The sequence below is a fragment of the Macrosteles quadrilineatus genome, unplaced genomic scaffold (assembly GCF_028750875.1).
Source record: "Macrosteles quadrilineatus isolate MER2022 unplaced genomic scaffold, UCM_ALF_1.0 Scaffold_9__3_contigs__length_116548681, whole genome shotgun sequence".
In the NCBI taxonomy this organism is placed as follows: Eukaryota; Metazoa; Arthropoda; class Insecta; order Hemiptera; family Cicadellidae; genus Macrosteles; species Macrosteles quadrilineatus.
This window is the reverse complement of record NW_026542602.1, coordinates 8,365,321-8,384,601: the sequence shown is the minus strand read 5'-3', so window position 1 is coordinate 8,384,601 and position 19,281 is coordinate 8,365,321. Positions and strand designations below refer to the sequence as shown.

Sequence of the window (19,281 nt, the reverse complement as noted above, 5' to 3'; positions counted from 1 at the left end):
CAGTAGTTATAAACTCGCATTAACAAAACATAGCTAGTTTTACATCCTATACAAAATTACTCAATTTCTAAAACTTCTACCAATTCATAATGAAATTTTATGACTTCAAAAAGCTTGAACAAGTAATGTTTCGAATCCAAAAAACTTTAAAAACCATTGTGGTAGCAGACGTAGCAGTGTAAAATTTTAGTGATATAAAATAAGCCTCAGAGTACAAATTAGTGGGTATAGAAAATATATTTTATTACAAAATAATGAAATTAAAATACTTTTAGAAGTTAAGATCAACATTTTAACTTTCATAAAACTTACAGCTAGGGTAGGCCTAAACAAGTTTGTAATGATGAAATATTAATATCAGTGTTGTGAATAATATTACTCTAGCCTAGAAAGGAATAAACCTAAAGTAAGACTCGTATAAAATAAAAACGTTCAACTTGGTTGATAATAAACTTATACATACAATAAAAATGTTAACCTTCATCTTCATCAAACTAGAACTTAGACAAAAATCAAACTTAGAGTGAAAGTCATACATCAAATTTTAGGTTATGTTTTGTCCACGTAGATCTGTTTCAGAGTGATTAGTTGATTCATTTTTGTAAATCCTTAATTAGGAGTGATAAATAACTTGTGTAGATTTTTAAAATATATTCAGGGAATAAATATTCCATTTAGTTTATTAAAAAATAAGAGTTTTAAAGGTAATACCGATACACAAAACCTATGTTTAATGTTATTTTAATCTGCTTATTAGCAAGTACTCCGGTCAGTTAGCCTGCTCCAAATACCACAAAAAAGGTATAAAATATATTTCATGTGACTGACATGAAAAATATTTTTGAATTTCTTGTAAACACTAACAAACAACATAATTGAACAGAAGAGCTACATTGCTTGCACTTTCAAAATTCAAACTTGCAGACGAATCATTCTGAATAATCAACACAGGACAGGATCAAGGTACCCAACATGCGTCCAATAAGGAACAAAATTTCTCGTAAACGAAATTCCAACAAGCTTTACCGCTAATTGATTATTGATTTCTTAAAATAAGGCGTGTTTAGCCATGGTTTAGCCTTGTTTAATCAAAGTTAAATTAAATCAAAGAAGCGTCAAGTTTATTCGTCCAAGTCAAAGAAATTTTTCCCTTTGATGGATTTTTGCAAATATTTAAATTTTGTTTAGTTTAAAAATATATTTTTCTTGTATCCGACTTCCCAACTGTCCCAACTCATGGCAAGGAAATTCCCAACTTTTCTCTTTCCCAGATTCTAGGGGGGGGAGGCTCCCCCCCCTACCCCCCCCCCCAAGGCGACGCCCCTGGCGTATAGGCATTTTTAAGTCCATCCCATTTTGCACTCCATGAATTCCAGGTCCAGCCTCTATCACACAATCACACATACTTCTTACCTTTGAACTCCGATACTTTAGTTACTATTTGATCTTTACAAAGATTTTCAAATTGACAAGAAACTGTCAAAAAAATTTTAAATCAACGGCTAGAAATAATTTAGTTTTGAATGTTGTTTAACCTGTAATCCTGTCCAATACAATACAATTACAATATGTTTTTTTTCTGTTTATTTGTTGTCTGCGTGCGTCAGGCGTCTGTCATAGTGCCAAATTCATAGTTCTGTGTTGATTTGTCAGTTTCAGGTTTCAGCTTCAGCATAGACCTAGCTAGGCCTATCAATAATTTAATTATTTGTGTCCGTACTGAATGAATGTACATGTACAGTTGGTTTTAGTTCTGTTGTACTGTACAGTACACACTTGGTTTATTTTGTTGGTTCGCGCTGTCAAGTGTCAGTGAATGCCGCATTTTCAAGATCATGTTGTGAAATGTAATGTATTTGTAAGCTAGCCTATTCTTACTTCAGTTTGTTTTATATTACCTGCCTCCGAACTGTAATACTGGTGCATAACTAATAGAAAGCTACCAAAATCTGTCTATACAAGTAGGTTCCTGTAACATAGCCTATTTTGGGTTGAAAGAGGTCTCTAGCCATTAAAGTTTATACTATTACAATATTATTTTTCCCCAATAAACTGTTTACGTAGGGGATAAAGTTTATAATAAACATTCAATATATTTTAATTAATTATTCAAATAACACGGTTTGATTGTTGACAATGATGGAGCCAACAGAAGAGGTTAATATTAATGTCAGGCCTATGCTTGAAGAAACGTTTTACATTTTGTCAAAGAAGAACACTGTTTATAGAGTGAAATTGACTGAGAAAGGTTTGTGCCTACAAAAAGAACATAATGGCAACATAAAAAATGAAACAATATCATTAAGTGACATCATAGGTTGTAGATGTATGAGAAGGAAAAGACGTTCCGAAAATTCTTGCGCTTGTCATCCCAGTTCAATTAGAAAACATGATCCAAGGGTGGTAGAAGAAAATTCAGCAGACAAAGATGAGTCAGATATAAGTGCATATTTGTACATTTACTCGTACATTTTAAAAAACTGTAAAGTTAAGTCTGGACAGAAACGCGATAGAATGACTATTACCTTAAGATTTAGATCATTTGATAAATATGAAGATAATATGAGAGAAGCACAGAAGTGGAAATCTTCTATCAAGCACCTAATTCACAGCAGAATGAATCCTCAATTGTCACCAGGGAAAATAGTCCTGACAGAGCCACTCATAGGTAAGATAGTGCAAAAATTATCATATCCTACAATTGATTTAAGAGTCATTGGAGCCTAGACGTTCTAACTCTTAAACCAATTAAGTTGGTACTAAAGAACTACTAAGCAAATTTCTAATCTCACAGTATACTACCTATGTAGATAGCCTATTTAAATTACAATCACTCCTGGTGTTTGAAAAAATATTTTTGGATGGTAATAAAACTCTTCAGCGGCTGTTTGAAATTAAATTAACATTGCTCTTATGACGGGCAAATCCCAGATGGCCGTTAGCTTCCATGGACTCCATTGGAGAATTATTCAAAACTACAAAAGAACATTTCTAATCCCCTTAAAAACTAACATTTTTGGTGTTTAAAAAATATTTTTGGAGCGATAAATGCTGTATTTTCATATTTGCTGTAAATTACTATTTTCAAACTCTGTAGCAGCTGTTTGAAATTATCCGCTAGCCTCCAAGGACTCTTAAGATCAAGGATTATGTTACCGTACTTAGGCTAGGCCTATAACTTATGAAGATATCATTATTATCACTTATGAAGATATCATTATTATCACTTATGAAGGTATAATTTCTAATCCTTGAAGCGTTAAGTTATAGCACATAATAATAAACAAGCTTTTGTAACTCAGGCCTACCTAAGTTATCTTAAAAATTAATTCTTACCGGTACTTGACAATTGCTCGATTTCGAGCATCAGGTACACTAGTAAACTGTTATAGCTTGCATGTCTATGCACATTTAAAATTTTTGTTTACGTATAGGCCTACTTATGTTTTTAATATTTTAATAAAGAAAACAACACACCTTATTGTCTTTCCTGTGGCAGCAAACCTAAGTATGCTTTATAAATAATGATATTTTTTAGAAATAAATCAATTACAATTTTAAGGGAATAATTTTGTGAAATTCCAGCCAAGTAGATGGAAATTTGCTTAGTCTGCAGGTTTGCTGCGGCGGGGGTATTTATATATCATAGGGGCCTTAATGGGATTTTCTGTTAACTACCTACCGGTAGGCCTATGTCTTTAACTTTTTTTCAGAAATTTAAATGTAAAACATAAAGTACCGGTAAACTTATGTTTAGGAATTTCTAGTAATACTTTTGAAATAGTTAATGGCCGGACGATTATAGAATCCAAAACAACTAAAAATAACAGTGACTGAGTGGTTTTATAGTGCTTGCCGAACAATTTGAAGTTCGCAAGTCAAACTTGAGACAAGTCGGTATGCTAGTTTTTGATGATTTTAACTGAATCCAACCTTGAATCCTTGATCTCTAGATGTTTAGAAAATGTTACATACCCCATTCACAAAATTTAGGCTTTTTTAGGGAAAGAAATCAATACCCTTCACTTGATCCTCCCCTCAAAGAATAGCTCAACAGCTGAGGTTTGCCAAAACACAGAGACAGCTGCAGCATAGGTACATAACCAGCCCTCCCCTAAAACCACGGGTCTGACTTAGGGGATGTACGAATGAGGCATTTAGTTCTAAATTCCTCCGTGAACAGCGCTCTAGTAGAGAGCACTTTGGCAATGAAGGTTTACTAATCGCAAAAATAGTTCTGTTCATAAAATACAATTATAAAAGCCTCAAATTCAATTTTATTATTTTTTAATTATAAAATTAAACTATCATAACCTAACCGAACTAACCAAACTTGCTGATAAAGAAATAATATAACAAAAGTTTAGTAATCGGAAAAATAATTCTGTTTATTAAATAAAACTAGAAATTGCTCAATTAAATTTTATAATGACTTAATAATAAAATTAAACTGTAATAACCGAACCAAACCAACCAAACTTGCTGATAATAAAAACATCTTGGACAAAAAGTTAATGCTACCAGCGGGATTCGAACCCGGGACCTACAGTATATCAGCCCAGCACGCTAACCATTAGACCACCGAGGCCGATGGCTATTGTCCGTTTTGTTACGGTAATGGCGTTCCCTCAGCTAATAAGAAGCCCACAGCTGTCATCGTAGCCTCTTCTATACCTCCCCTGAGTAAATACCTAAAACCACCTATATTATGTGGTAAATAAATATATTAATATTAGCTAAATAAACAGCTGATCCTGGTCAGTAACAAAGTTACACGTGGAATCTCTCTCGCCCCAAAGCATTTAATCCATTCGAGTTAAATCTTGCCTTAGTCATAATGATAGGCCTAATGATTTAGAGATAGTTTAGTTTAATTTTTACAGTTTTTTTTCCAATTTGTTTTTCTGTAAGGTAATATTCTAAAATCAAAATAAAAAGTACAATTTAACAACTTTTTTCCAGTTTTTGCAAAATCACTTGTCAAAGCATAATGACAAACTGAACAGTATAAATTCTCTACAGCATTTGTAGTGAACAAAGGCAAAACCAGCAAACATGACTGCTGACTCATGACAAAACGTTGGCCTTGAAGCGACATGGCTTTTACATCATATCTCAACTAATCACACATTGCCATTAATTAGGGACTGGTTTGGTGATTCAACCAGTTGTGTAGTAATTTTTACTCACACAAAACATTACTTAGAATGAGAATCAAAAATCTTTATTCATATTGTAAATGTATAAGAAAAGTGTCAAATTTCATTGTCAGACGAACAACTAATTCTTTTTATTTTTATTTTGCAGAAAAACCAATATTGCAACCATTTTTTATTCCAGCAAAGGACCTCCTTTACACACATCAACATGTGTTTACACATTTTATTGCACATTTTTAATGTTGATAAGGAAAAAAAATGTTAGGCTAAACTATTTTAAAATTAGGTGTACATATCCCTAATAATAATAAAAAAAATAATGTTGAAAAAGGCAACAAATTTTTCCATAATTAGTCAGATGTATTCTTCAAAATAATTCACACACTATCTGTTCTAATTTTCTCATTTTCAACTAAATTTATCTTTAGAATCTGTGAGTGAAAACACGGTTACTACAAAAAATAAATAATAAAAAAAAACGAATTAACTAACAAAAAGGAATTAAATGAAAGTAGGAGTGGAAAAATTACGTTCACTGTGTTTAAAAAATCTTATCTGTTGTAAACATATATATATATGTTGTACAGTACAGGGGTAGGCAGGGATTGTCTCATTGTCCTGCTATAACGTACAAGTCGTATTAAACAGGAAAAATAATTTTCAAAATACACAATTTCTTCATACTCATATAATTCACAAGGAGGATCAACATGGATATTGGATAACTAGGGATATTTTTGCAGAGAACAAAGTGCTGGTACTTCTAAACCCTAAGTCAGGCCAGGGGAAAGGTCGAGACGTGTTCCAGAGCAGAGTGGTTCCCTTACTGACGGAGGCTGATGTCAACTACGACCTCCACGTTACAAGATACGCAGACGACGCTCGGACACTCGTACGATCCTTGGTAAGAGATCCAGTAGCCTCCGTGCCATTCAAGTTTGAATTACTTATTGGCTCATACTTGTCTTAAAATACCTACTTTGTATGGTCATCATTTAATAAGAAAGTATTAAAGTATAATATTGATTGGATATCGTCGAAAGGTGAATTTGAGTAGCTAAAAAAGGTATTCCTTAAGTATTTGAAAGTCTTTTAATTTCCTATTTTCAATTTAAATCATAAGATTGCACCAAGATACTATTTTCAATTCTTATATTTCTCTGAATATATAAAGTTCAGTTCATTGCTGCATTTGTCCTAAAAATGACTATTTAGGCTATTCAAGTTATTTATGGAAGGTGAAAAATAACACAGCTGTAAAATTGGTATGCTTTTACAATTTTTGTAATCAAATTTAAACTATACAAATTAAGAAACTGTTCAAAATTGGTTTGTATTTAAAGTAACTGGTACTTAAAAGTCCCGGTACCTAATTTTAAATCAATTTTATGTTTAGGTTCACAAATGATTTAGAACTAACTTATGTTAGTTAAATATACATTTTTTTTAATCAATTATTTTTAGTCTCTTAGCTCTCTATTATTTCTGGCTTGAGCGCATCGTCTGTCAAATTTAAATTCAAGGCAAGAGTTACAAATAGTAATTTCCATATTGAAATGTAGCTTCCAATTATTTCTCTTGTACCGAGTTCCAACATGTAAATGCCATGAGATGTTTTGAACGTAATTGCTTACACAGGTGTTTTGTAATTATATTCACCACAAGTTGACTCGTCCCATTACGACTACCTCGTGGAAAAATTTAAAGAGCAGACTCTAACATAAGCATTCAAATGATTGCAAATCATTAGATCAAGAGTTAGAAGGATTTGTAGATAAAAAAAACCTAAGAAGCTAAAAACAAATCTTAGCATTTCTATACAAAATTATTAATATAAACATGTATGATTATTTAAACAGCTTCATGTTTATTGAATAAAATATATAGGTAGATATCATACTAACTAGATAAAATTGAATCTTGCTGAAGTTTTACAACTACATATTGTGTGAATGTCTAACATACAACAATGTCTAACATAATGAATATCTAACTATTATTTTGTTCTAGACAATCTATGATGGTTGGCAATGCTGACACTTGATAATAAAAAATGATTATAATTAATGTGTGACTGAATAAAGTGACAAACCTTTAACTTTAAAGTCCCACTCATATAAGCATTGGATGGTTCTGTTGGATAGGTTGCGTAAATTCTTTTGTGATAAACCCCAAATCCGACATTTTACTACCTTTTTCCCTAACCTTTCTGTGAATGCCCACTGAAAACTTAAACAAAATTATTTTTAAAATTTATATTCATTATACACAATAGACAAAAATAAGAGACACAATTAAATGTATTGCCCATGGAGTACAAAAAGTTAAGTAGATTAAATCTAGGTGCCTTGTCTAGTTTTAGTCGTAAATGAGAAATTTTTTTCAGAATAATATTATCTCTTATCTCTTAGCTCTTTTGCTTTAAATCAGTGTTGATTTTAGTTTTGCTGTTTCGCAGGACATTTACCAGTACGGAGGTGGCCTTATTGCTATGGGAGGTGATGGTATCCTGTTTGAAATCATCAACGGAATGATGGAGAGGCTCGACTGGGAAACTGCGTTTCAGAAACTCAAGTTGGGAATAATACCTTGTGGATCTGGCAACGGACTAGCCAAGACCATCAGCCATCAGTTCAAGTAAGTTTCAGGCTAGGAATAGTAAAAACACTTATTGATAAGCATTCTGCGTGCTTTAGCTACCATAGCAACTTGGCAAAATACATCTTCCAAGTAGTATTTAGTCTCTGATTAGGTCTGATGATGATTGCTCCAACAAAGCCTATAAAACGTGCAATTAAACCTCTAGTCCTCAAAGGGTTACTTTTCAGGTAGGTGTGGAATTCGGTCTGTTAGTACCAGCTATTTTAAAGGAATTTAGTTGTTGTGTCAGTAATTGAGATTTGTTGTGAAGAAATCGTTCAAATGTTACCCCTTATGTTTCAGTGAGCCGTACGACCACAGCCCAGTGTTGGTGTCGGCTCTCAATGTTGTGAGAGGGTTCACGACTCCGATGGACCTGGTCAGGGTACAAACCCCTTCACAGGTAGCCTTCCATGTTTACATTATTTTTCTGAATAATTTTGATCAAGATTAGGTACAAATAAAACCAAATTTCCCTCACCACAGCAAATCTGCAGATCAAGGGAATTTCCATCACCTCAATTGGAATTTTACTAAAATATATCCTTAAAAATTTCAGATCTACACTGGTCTATTATAAGTCCTGTTATAATAATTGAGATTGTGGCCCTATCGAGATACCCTCCTGCTATTGTAGTGAAAGTTTCAACATCTCCTGCGATCAAGGCGATATTGAACTCCCACTCCCAGGCCTACGACCATGAAGACATTATTATTGTCTCCCGTGGAAACAGCAATATCTCTAAATTACCAAGAAGTCACAAAGTCATCGCTATCACCTCTTGTGATTGCTAAACTATCTCTACGTTCTCCCCTGGCTGCGAAGACATGACCATCGCCTCCAATGATAATAGCAATATCTCTACATTTCCCTTGGTCACAAAGACATCATCATCTTCTCCCATGATCGTGGATAAAACTCTTTGTTCGTGTATGGTCGTAAAGACATCTTCATCGCCTCCTGTGACCACAATAACATCCCTACGTTTCCTTGCTGTCGTGAAGACATTATCATCCCCTCTTGTGGTCGCAACAATATATCTACATTCCCCTTAGCCATCAAGACAAAAAATTAGATTATCTGGTCCATATAGATGAGATGTATATTTTTGTATCCAATAATCAATGATAATTATAGTATATGAATGAAGTATTGTGGTTTTCATGTTCCAGACCATGTTTTCGTTCCTGTCCGTGGGCTGGGGGCTGCTGTCAGACATTGACATAGAGAGTGAGAGACTGAGAGCATTGGGAGGACAGAGGTTTGCAGTGTGGAGCATCGCGAGGCTGATAGGTCAGTAGCAATCCATAGCCTGATACAGCAATGTCTGGCAAAAATAAGGATCAAGATTGTTAAAAGGTCGTCAAAACTACAGATTTTGGTTGAGGATTTCGAGCCTAGTCGGGAGAGTGTTTTTAAGCGGACTCTACCTTCTAATCTAACCTAAACAGGAGGAGAACTCGTTTTTCCATCTTGAAACACCTTTTTAATAATGATAAGTTTAGTAAACTGAGTTAAAGTGTAGCACTTTTTAACGCAGTTCAGTCTTCAATATAACATGAATAATGTTCTGGAAAATTCTAATGTAAAGTAAAACTGAAGAAAGGATTACTTATGTACTGATGCTGATGGCAACATCTCCATTTTGATTTTGTCTTTAAAAATGTATATAAGTTAATTTATTCCAATAAACAAAATTAACAGTTTCAAGCATAGTATTTATGCTAAATTCTTGGTTTGCCATCTAGGACTGAGAACTTACACTGCCAGGTTGTCGTATCTGAGGATTCCTGACCATGAGTTGTCGCTGGTGAACTGTGCCACGCCTGTCACGCCAGGCATCACCGTAGCTAGTCAAGACAACCTCAGTCTGCCTCACAGTGCAAGTCTCGGAGACAGCATCAACCTGGAGACCGAGGCCAGCGAGGTTAGTCAATCAATACAATCTCTATAATCAAACAGAAATTTCAAAATGGACTGCTAGCATGATGCTTTTTTGTAGTTACAAGTGTTTTTTAATTGACGTCTCCAACGGGCTCCTTTTGCAATGAGGCAAGCTCGTTCAAATTCGACAAATTGTTCTCGTACTCACATACAGCTTTGTACCAATTTCCCACTCTAGGCGAGACTGTCTCGTCATTGTTACAGTAGATAATGATTGGAGGGGACATTGATTTTCCATCTTTTGTGCTGATTTTGTTGTTGTTAAAACACTTTTTTCTGTGAAATCCTGTAAAATAACAGAAAAAATCTGATTTTTACAAAAATGGCTCAAATGATATTGGTTAAAATTTAGTGAGTTTTAGTCCCTTTAATTCTTAACAAAATGGTACAACTTCCAATGCTGTAAAAACTACAGTTCAAAAGTTACTGCAACTTTTGTGATTTTCCCCATAAAATATCATAGTTACTCCCACCACTTATCCCATGATAAGGGCTGTTGACGAGGTAATGTGTTGACGAAAAAGCATGTGTTGGATTGCTGATACCGTTTATTTCTGTTAGCATATATTAATTAACTTGTAATGCATATCAATAGTAATTGACCTCTTTCCAAAGAAATCTAATCACCGGACAATTTATACCTGGATGGCAAGCCAATTTTTGTTTCGTCGTCAAAGGCTACTACAACAAGACTGATTGCTTTATTTAAGTGGAAACGAGCAAGCTTAGTTATGGAGAAATAAAAATGGCTTTTGTTTGGACATGAACTAGTGAGCTGTCTCAGAAGGAGCTCATTGATCCTAATGGACAGTTCTTGTGTTTTTTTCTTCTAACTGATCAATACTTGATTTTACCCTCCGTCAAATACTTAATAAATAATATGATTTGAAATTGGTTATTTTTGTCAAACTTGTAGATTATTATACACTTGAATAAGTTAAATTGGTTTCAACATCACTAAATACCTTAGTTTCACTAGAATCGAGCCCACTTGATAAGAACCATCTAAAAAAACCAGGAAAGTGGTAGCTGAAAAAACCCTAATCATTGCATCTGTTTGGTGATGTTTTTCCTCAAAGTTGGATGTTTACAGGAAATGACTGGTTCCGATTGCCGAAAGTTTTTCAAGATTTGCCACCCTCAAAAGCAACATATTGTGAATGCGGTAAAATATTGTGTTTATGTGAAAGGCAGGAAAATTAACACCAATTGGTTGTGGGTGGAGATTTCACTTTGTCAACGAAATTATCATAGGAAATTAACTCATCAATAATAATTGTCTATGTTTATGTATATATATCCTGTTCCGTTCCAGATATTCCCGGGTTTGGGCGTCGACTGGCCTATCCATCTCCTGATATATCTCCTCAGTTTTTCTACCTCCACCATCTGTGTTTTACTCATCTTCACATAACTTTTCAACTCGTTTATCTATTTTTTCTAGGTCTTCCTCTTGATCCCCTTCCCTCTATCACCATCATCGTCTACTTATTCTCTTTTCACATATTCTACCCAAATCTCCATAAACAACGTATTGCTTATCTTTGAGTAATATTCATTTTTTTCAATTCAGTTTTGACAAGAAATATTTTATTGTTGACTTTATGTCTTAAAACGGTAATTGGGAATTCATATTATATGTTATTTATGTTGTAACAAGTTGCTGTGTCATCTAGAAGCAGATATTAATCCATAATAAATGTATGCTTGCACTATAACTGCTACTAGTTTCATTTCATAGATCAGTCATTGTTGTAAAAATATTGTTTGGGCATGTGTTCAGTTATAAAGCAAGCAATTAAATTATAAACCATTTGGGAGGAGATTCCAAGAAAGTCTCGTGGCTGATTATGAAGTGATTTTAGAAAAAGATCGAGTGTACCTAGTTTACATGAGGAAATTATAGCATTCACTAGAGATATACACAAAAAAGGTACACTACATAACACTGATATTTTTCCTTGTACAGTATTAGCTTCAGAGAGTAGGTGATATAAAATCTTAGTCACATTCATAACTTGTTTAGTCAAAAGTTGCAATTGGTTGATACCGAAGGAAATAATGTCACTGATGGATCCTCTTTGAGCACAATGTTTATATATAGTTGATTTTTGTATTTACATTATTTATTCCTCCATTAATTGTTTTGATAGCGAAGTGACTAAATTACTTTTTAAAATGTTAGCGAAAAAGTCTACAGCCTCATTACAAACAAGAAAAATGTAAAAAGTTGTGGAGAAAGTAAATAAATTGATCATTAAGAGAAACATGTTGTTTTTTATTTACGAAGTAGACACAGTTACAGCATTTAGGGGATCAAGAGATAAAGCATAAAGCAATCTTGGACGATTTATTCTGAGCGAGCTAACTAGACTCATAACTTTCACACTTACTTAACATAGCTTGGTTTTGCAGGACTCAGACGGAGTGCGGAGAGACAGTTTCTACTCCGTAGCGTCTCGTCGCAGCACCTACCTGTCAGTGTCAGGCTCCAGCTACCTGAGTCTGGCTGAGGACGGTCCCGAGGAGGTGATGATGTACGGCCCAGCCTCTAACATACCTGCTCTCTCCCAGCCTGTACCACAGGAGTGGACTGTACACCAAGGTAAGTTGTCTCCGTCTTCAGCATTTTGTTGTATTGTCTTTACTTACTTACTTACTTACTCCTGTGGACATTAAAACCAAGGCGGTCTTTTGCCTCGCCAACCATGTGCCTCCAGAATCCTCTGTCATCTGCCAGCTCCAGGTCGGACTCCCATACTCCTTAAGTCATTTGTAACTTCGTCAATCCATATCATCCTTGGTCTTCCCAATAGCCTCTTGTTCTCCGGAGTACATCTTATCACTTGTTTTACCACCTATCTCCCACCTCTACATTGAATGTGGCCCAGCCATTTCAACTCTTTACCACTCCCACAATATCTGGTTCCTTATATAATTCCCTCAACTCCCTATTTTTTTCTTATTTCCCACGAGTCTCCGTCTTTTATTGGTCCAAAAATCCTTCTCAATACTTTAGTTTCAAAAGTAATCAGTATTGTATTGTCTTTACTACGCAAATATATATACAACCCATGTTGTTCTCCATTTATATTCCATCAGTTTTAGAGAAACAAGGTTTTTTTTTGTTGCTTGCAGAGTTTCTTCCAGCCCAGGAATCCTGGAAAACAGAGAAATATGCGTGAACTTTAAAATTTCACTGGGAAACGTGATTTTAGTACCGTTTTGTTGTAATATGAATCTAAGACAAATTCTTTTGCTTTGTGGAAACCCTGTGCTCGTCATGGATGCACATGTATGTTCTTCCTCTATGTTTTTGTTGATTTACCTAGGACAACTTATGTGATGCAGATTTTGAAGTTTTTCTTAAAACTATTGAAAAATTGTAGTAATACAGTCCTAGGATACGTCTAATCTTTAAAAGTGGTTTGACACCCTACCTAGCTATCTTTGATCATTGGGCTTTTAAATTGTCACCTGCGATTGTGTTACAGGTGACTTTGTGATGGTCCACGCCGTATACAAGTCTCACATAGCTGCAGATTGCGTGATGGCGCCAGATTCTAAATTGTCCGACAACGTTATCTGGTTATCAATCATCAAAGCTGGTATCAGTAGGACACATCTGCTACAGGTAATAGCCGTATTTGTATAAAACACAGTAATACATTGTTTTTATTTCTATTTGTATAAAACATAGTAATACATTGTTTTTATTTAATAATTGTGGTTTTCATTGATGATTTTTTGTTTATAAGTCAAGAAAACTTTAATAAAACTGTTTTATGCTAAACAATTTTACTGTAAGAAATCATGATAACTGTAAGTAAACTTTCCAACCATATTAATTAAGATAATTTGGCAATGCCATTTACAGCTACAACTAATTTTTCTGAAAGGATATTTTTTAACTAGCCTCCAACTCTCCCCTTTTGAATTTAAAACCAAAGCACCTTCCCCTCTAATTCCACCCCCCTTTGTGATTTTCTAATCAACCTCAATATCAAGTATCTTAACCGTCTCTGAATATACAAAATAATTCCTGATTACCTGTTTCACTAGCTGTCCAACACCATCACCATTCATACCTAACCAATCTGCCAAACCAACTGAAACCACAACAACGACAGTGATCAAACAACGGCCGCACCAGTTATCCAACACATAACCCCAAAAACCTTACACTCACCAATAGCTGCTACAATTGGTGATTTTTGATACACGGTTTTCCCTTTGTAATATTCTAAGCACTTTTCAAAGCTCTTACCCTATCCGAGGCTATGATGGAGACTCGAGTCCTGCGATAGCCCCAGTACCTACTGCAATTCTTAGATCTTGTTGTGTTGATAATTTTTGTTTTGAGTTTCTATGCTGGTAAAATTTTGTAATGAAGAAACTGAATAAAACTCCTGCTAATTTTTGTGATTGGGATTTAGATTTAACACATATATCTTGCACTGAAATCTGATACGCCAACCAATAGCTAGCAACAAACCTGAATGTGTTTGGTCTTGTTTAAAGTGCAAACAATATTCTCACTCAAGTTTCAGCCCTCACTTGTCTTCTTTTTTGGTCCACAAAAACATGTCTACCCTCTATTTACCATCCCTCTATGTGTTGCAGTATCTGCTAGGCCTGTCTTCCGGGAGTCATGTGAATGTAGCCCAAACAGAGATGGTTCCTGTCAGAGCGTTCCGTCTGGAGCCTCAGAGTCCCGGAAGTTACGTCACCGTTGACGGGGAACGCATTCCGGATGGACCATTTCAGGTGGAGATGGTGCCTGTGTGCGCCAACGTGTTAGCTCGCTCCCAATAGTCGATCTAAGTAGCGGTATTTGGTTGGTTGTTGATTTATTTAATTGACAAAGAAGTGATTCTACTAAGACACGCAAGTGGCACTTAACAGTGTTTTTGATTTTTCTGAAGAGAGCTTAAATTAAGGGAGTAAAGATATTTTTTGAAGAGGGTTAGAGTTCAGTACCTGAGATATGAGTCCAGGGGCTAAAACACAATAAATGGTCACAAAACATAAGAATGGTTGTTTTAAAAGGGATAAACTGACCAATTTTTGAACTTCTGGTTATAAATTTAAACATTTTAAATACATTTTACTCTTAGATTTTGAAATATTTGGACTAATTTTGTTACATGTTAAGTGACACTTGCTTCATCATATAAATATGATATTCTGTGCCAAACGTATTAACAGCATTTTTCATACCATGGACTGACATTGAATAATGTTGTAATTTAATCTTGTATCCAGTAAGTTACACATTCCTGAAAGCATGTTCCTTACTTGGGCATTCGATTGCAATAAATGAACAAATTTCAGTTAGCTGTAACAAGAATGTATATAAGTCGGGTGTAAAAGTGTAAGCCTTGTTGTTTGTACAGTTAGTTTGTTCTTTGTAAGTTTAAAGATACTAGATTGCTCAGAGTTACCTGTTTATCTACTTGAAATATTTTAATATTTTTATATTTGGAATAAATTATATTAAACATTTAAGCATTTACATACTGTTATTTAATATTCTATTGTTTATTTTACCTGTTTGAAAAGAACCTGTTGTTAACAGTTAATAAAATGTCTAAAAATTTGTTTTTAATTTAAAAAATTCTTATTTGATATTTATTTAGGTACACCTTTTTTCGTGAATTATGGTACATGTAGTAGGATATTTTCAACATCGGACCACTTTAGTGTTGTTTTTCTTCTTGGTCAACCAAATTGTAGCTTTGCTTTTCTTAGTGAGCTATACCATTGACTTTAAACAATAAAGTCGACATCCCATCCATATGGACCAGTATCCTAGTATGACTTAGTGGAATTAGCGCCCCATAGTTCTACTATCAACAATGTAAAATTTAATACTCAAGTTTGGTTAATTTTTCCTTAAACTACAATAAAACTGTAGGAACAGATATGTATAGGATTCGATCAAAATTCAGTAGAACTAAACTCCAACCATCCTAAAGTTTAAAGAAAGAATTTCAAAAGCCATTAAACTACAGTGATAATCGTTGAAAGAAGGCAGAAGCCTTGATTGTGGCAAAATCCTGAACATCCCCCAGTTAGGTAGGCATCATCACCTAGGCAATTTGTATGTTTACACTTATGTTATTTCTGTTATTACCATGGCAATAGGCATGACGTTGTGCCTTGTATTAGAGGAGGCTATGCCGTCTCCCATGGTTTATTAGACATCATCTTACGCGATTGCGGCATTTTCTTAAATGTCTTTATGGTCATGTCGACATCGTCATCATCTACCACAGTCATGGAAACGTCTTAATTGTCCTCCACGATCACAGGGAAAGTGTGAATTTGTCTATTGCAAAATTGTCGATAAAAGTTCAAAACGCCAAATTTTGATTAAAATCGAATTATCTGAATAATTTACAATCTGAAAGTGGACGGTCCCAATTGATTTGGATAGTTGGAGTTAAACTGTAATAAAAAAGAAGTATAAGGGTTGAAAATTGTTTTTCTTATAATTTCAGATTACAATTTTCATTTGGGAAGTAACATAACTTTTATGAAATTTGAAAACACAACTCAATCTTGGTATCAGCACTATGAGCTTAAAATCTCCCATTGTGATTTATATTTTTAATTATATGTCTTACTATTTAGTTTGTAGCTGGATAATCTATACTTACTTGATAAAGCAATATCATCTCTTTCAACCATTTTACTTTAGTAAAAATTTGTAGTCTTTTTGCAAAGTATTATTCTTACCGACCAATTTATCATCAATCATTCACAACCTTAACAATCCTAAGCACCAATGTCTTACCCCCATGGGTTACTATGGGTATCTATCTACAATTATAGCTATTTTTCACTTTCTTAATTATATTTTATAAATTTAGGTAGTAAAAACGTTTTTCAGTAGCAAGTTGAATAACAATTAAAACTTTAAGACTTAGCTATGAAGTAGTGATGTTGATTAGTGATTTATAAAATTTTAGCGATAGAATGGTAAATAACTAATTTTTTAATTGCACAATATTCTTATGAAGACTGCAAATGCAGTTTTACCGTTGGTCTAATTTAGTCACGCTGGTCTATTTATACTCGCATATTTTGTTTGTTAAAATTCAATATAGTTTGCTCATTGTATTCAAAGGCTCGCTTAAAAATTTATCTGTAATTTTTCTATCTCCGTTTTGTTTGCCTTACAGTTGTTAGCATTGCTCAGTTTTAGAGCTATGCTATGTGCTAATCATGTAATAGATCTAATAAAATTTACTTTAACTTTTTATATGTGCCAAAACAATTACTACAAACTTTACACATTAAAAAGCATGTTTTTTTAATTTCTTAAACCAGTGTTTGGAAAACAACAATTCCCTTATATGTTGATAGGTTTGATTTTGTATTTTATAGGAGCAGGCTTACCATAATATTGGCTGAGTCGTCTCATTAGTAAACACCAAATTTTAATATTTCACCGTCACTAACCATTTAGTCTATCACAAAAATAGAAAATAGGTCATAACTGATCAGTTGACAAACTGTTTCTTAGACAGTTAGACAATTTCAAGCTAAATAAACTAAGATACATAGTATCAGGAACATCAATCAAAATACTTTTTCTTGAGTGCCAGGTTGTATTAGTTTGTACGAGTTCCGTTCATAAAAGCATTTGCTCACATATAGCTAAATAAGAAACAAAGCCTTAATGTAAATGTTGTGGATCTGTCCTTATGTTACATATCAGTTACGGTTTCTACAGTGAATCGAAGGTGCTTTTTTAAGTTAAAATCTAATGGGATAACCTGTTTAAAAAATGTTTGTGGTAATTTCATTTTTTTATCAGTGTTGATATACATATTTAAGAATATTCATTTACTTGGTAAAACCATTGACTATTGGATACTGAAGGTAAAACTCAGGCTGTAACTATGTGCATAACTTTTTTTCCTTAATATCCCATAAAATAAGTTTTTTCATTAACCTTTATATAGTATGGTTTGAAATTATTCCTATGTTAGTTGAGGTCCGTTTGCAAAAACATTAGAAAAATGTCTAATGTTTTAAAAATGGATGTTAATCGTTAGTTTTCAGACATTACAAGTACAAGCATATTTTTATTGCACAATGTTCAAGCACTTTACTTTATAACTAAGTTTAAAAGGACTGTTCTAAAAGTAACCTCTGGTCAATTATGTAAAAATAATAAAACAATGGTCTCACTACTTCTGGCAGTCACAAAACGGAGGTTACTTTCTGAACTGCCCTTTTTTCTTTAGATTCTACTTCTAAAGAAAACTTTTGTGTTAGGTATATTAAAAAAATATATTATATTCTGTCAATTATTTTTCAAAATAAGAAACCAAAAGCAATTTTTACATTCTTGAATATTTACGGGTTAACAGATTCTAATTCTTTTATTACTTAGTAATATAATTGATTGGAAAATTAAAATTGTAAGCAGTTTGTATTACTTTTTTCACACGCAGAATAAGTTTTTTTAAGCAGCATGACTCTTGTATAGTTAGAAGCTTAAAAGCGGAGTAGTATAGAGACATCCTGTTGTTTTAAGACTGTATAGTTTACATCTCAAAATAAATTCTATTAATCTGTTAGCTGTTTTGTGTTTGTACACCTTTACTATTTTAAACCGATTTCCCTATTACTCTAGTCATACTCTATAGCTCATACTCTATATGATAAAGTCTGGGTATGTATTTTAAGACATCTTAAACACTTTTTGATGTCTGAAAAACTTTTACAGGACTTCTTATACATGTTATGTTACAGTTAATATCGATTTAGACCAGTCAAACCGATCATAATCATGTCCAATATAAGACTAAATAAATGGAAATGGTGTCCTTGCCTAAATAGATTAGATTAGATTAAGATCACTTATACGTTTTGAAACAAATTCCTCTAAGCTACAACAGACTTGAAGTTGGGTTGTTTATTTAGTAATTTGCATCTAACTTCATATTTTTCTTAATAAAAATATACAACTCTTTCCAAGCATTCGTGAGATTTTCTTTTTTACATATTTTGAGTCTTCTTCAGCATCTAATAACCCAAGGACAACTTCCACTTGATGTTTCGCAGCATTTGACCTTCCCAGTTTGTTCCACACAGAGACATGGCACGTTTCTTTTAATGAATGATATTTGTTGTACCTATGAATACAAAATTGTTTCAAATCTTTTGGACCAAGGCTCAACAAGACCATCTTGGATAAATGACAGTTTAAGGGAAGAGAAAAAACAGATTATTCAAATAAATAAACAAGCTCGTTTCAATAATGACTTAAATTTGGCAAAATTAGGTAGATTAAGAAATAAAATATATAGAAAAAAACTGATTGAAGTAAAAAAACAGTTTTATGATAGCAAGATTAAGAAATCCAAAAATGTAATTAAAACTACTTGGGATATTATAAACTCAGAAACCAGGAAAAGTTCAGTTAATTGCACAAATAATATATTTTTAGTAAATGGAAACAAAAGAGTTACAGATCCTCTCGAAATTAGTAATTTATTCAATTCTTATTTTATTAATGTT

General features: G+C 33.5%; 1 protein-coding gene across 2 annotated transcripts; it reads left to right on the top strand.

Moving 5' to 3' along the window:
• Positions 1–1,672: 1,672 nt before the first annotated feature.
• On the top strand, positions 1,673–18,329 carry LOC129003207 (sphingosine kinase 1-like). Of its 2 annotated transcripts, XM_054431492.1 has the most exons (10): positions 1,673–2,668; positions 5,903–6,063; positions 7,618–7,796; positions 8,103–8,202; positions 8,973–9,093; positions 9,549–9,727; positions 10,838–10,909; positions 12,160–12,349; positions 13,239–13,378; positions 14,368–18,329. In XM_054431492.1, exons 1-10 carry the CDS (start codon positions 2,137–2,139, stop codon positions 14,557–14,559), a joined length of 1,866 nt encoding a protein of 621 aa, XP_054287467.1. In that variant the 5' UTR covers positions 1,673–2,136; the 3' UTR covers positions 14,560–18,329. The 2 variants fall into 2 exon arrangements, with proteins under 2 accessions (XP_054287467.1, XP_054287468.1); XM_054431493.1 differs by lacking the exon at positions 10,838–10,909.
• The last annotated feature ends 952 nt before the right edge of the window (positions 18,330–19,281 follow it).

Bases quoted from the DNA above. Each gene is read 5' to 3' on its own strand.
- LOC129003207 (XM_054431492.1), top strand. From the start codon at position 2,137: ATGATGGAGCCAACAGAAGAGGTTAATATTAATGTCAGGCCTATGCTT. The intron at 6,064-7,617 runs GTAAGAGATCCA...GCTGTTTCGCAG, and splicing joins GGACACTCGTACGATCCTTG to GACATTTACCAGTACGGAGG. The intron at 9,728-10,837 runs GTTAGTCAATCA...GGATGTTTACAG, and splicing joins TGGAGACCGAGGCCAGCGAG to GAAATGACTGGTTCCGATTG.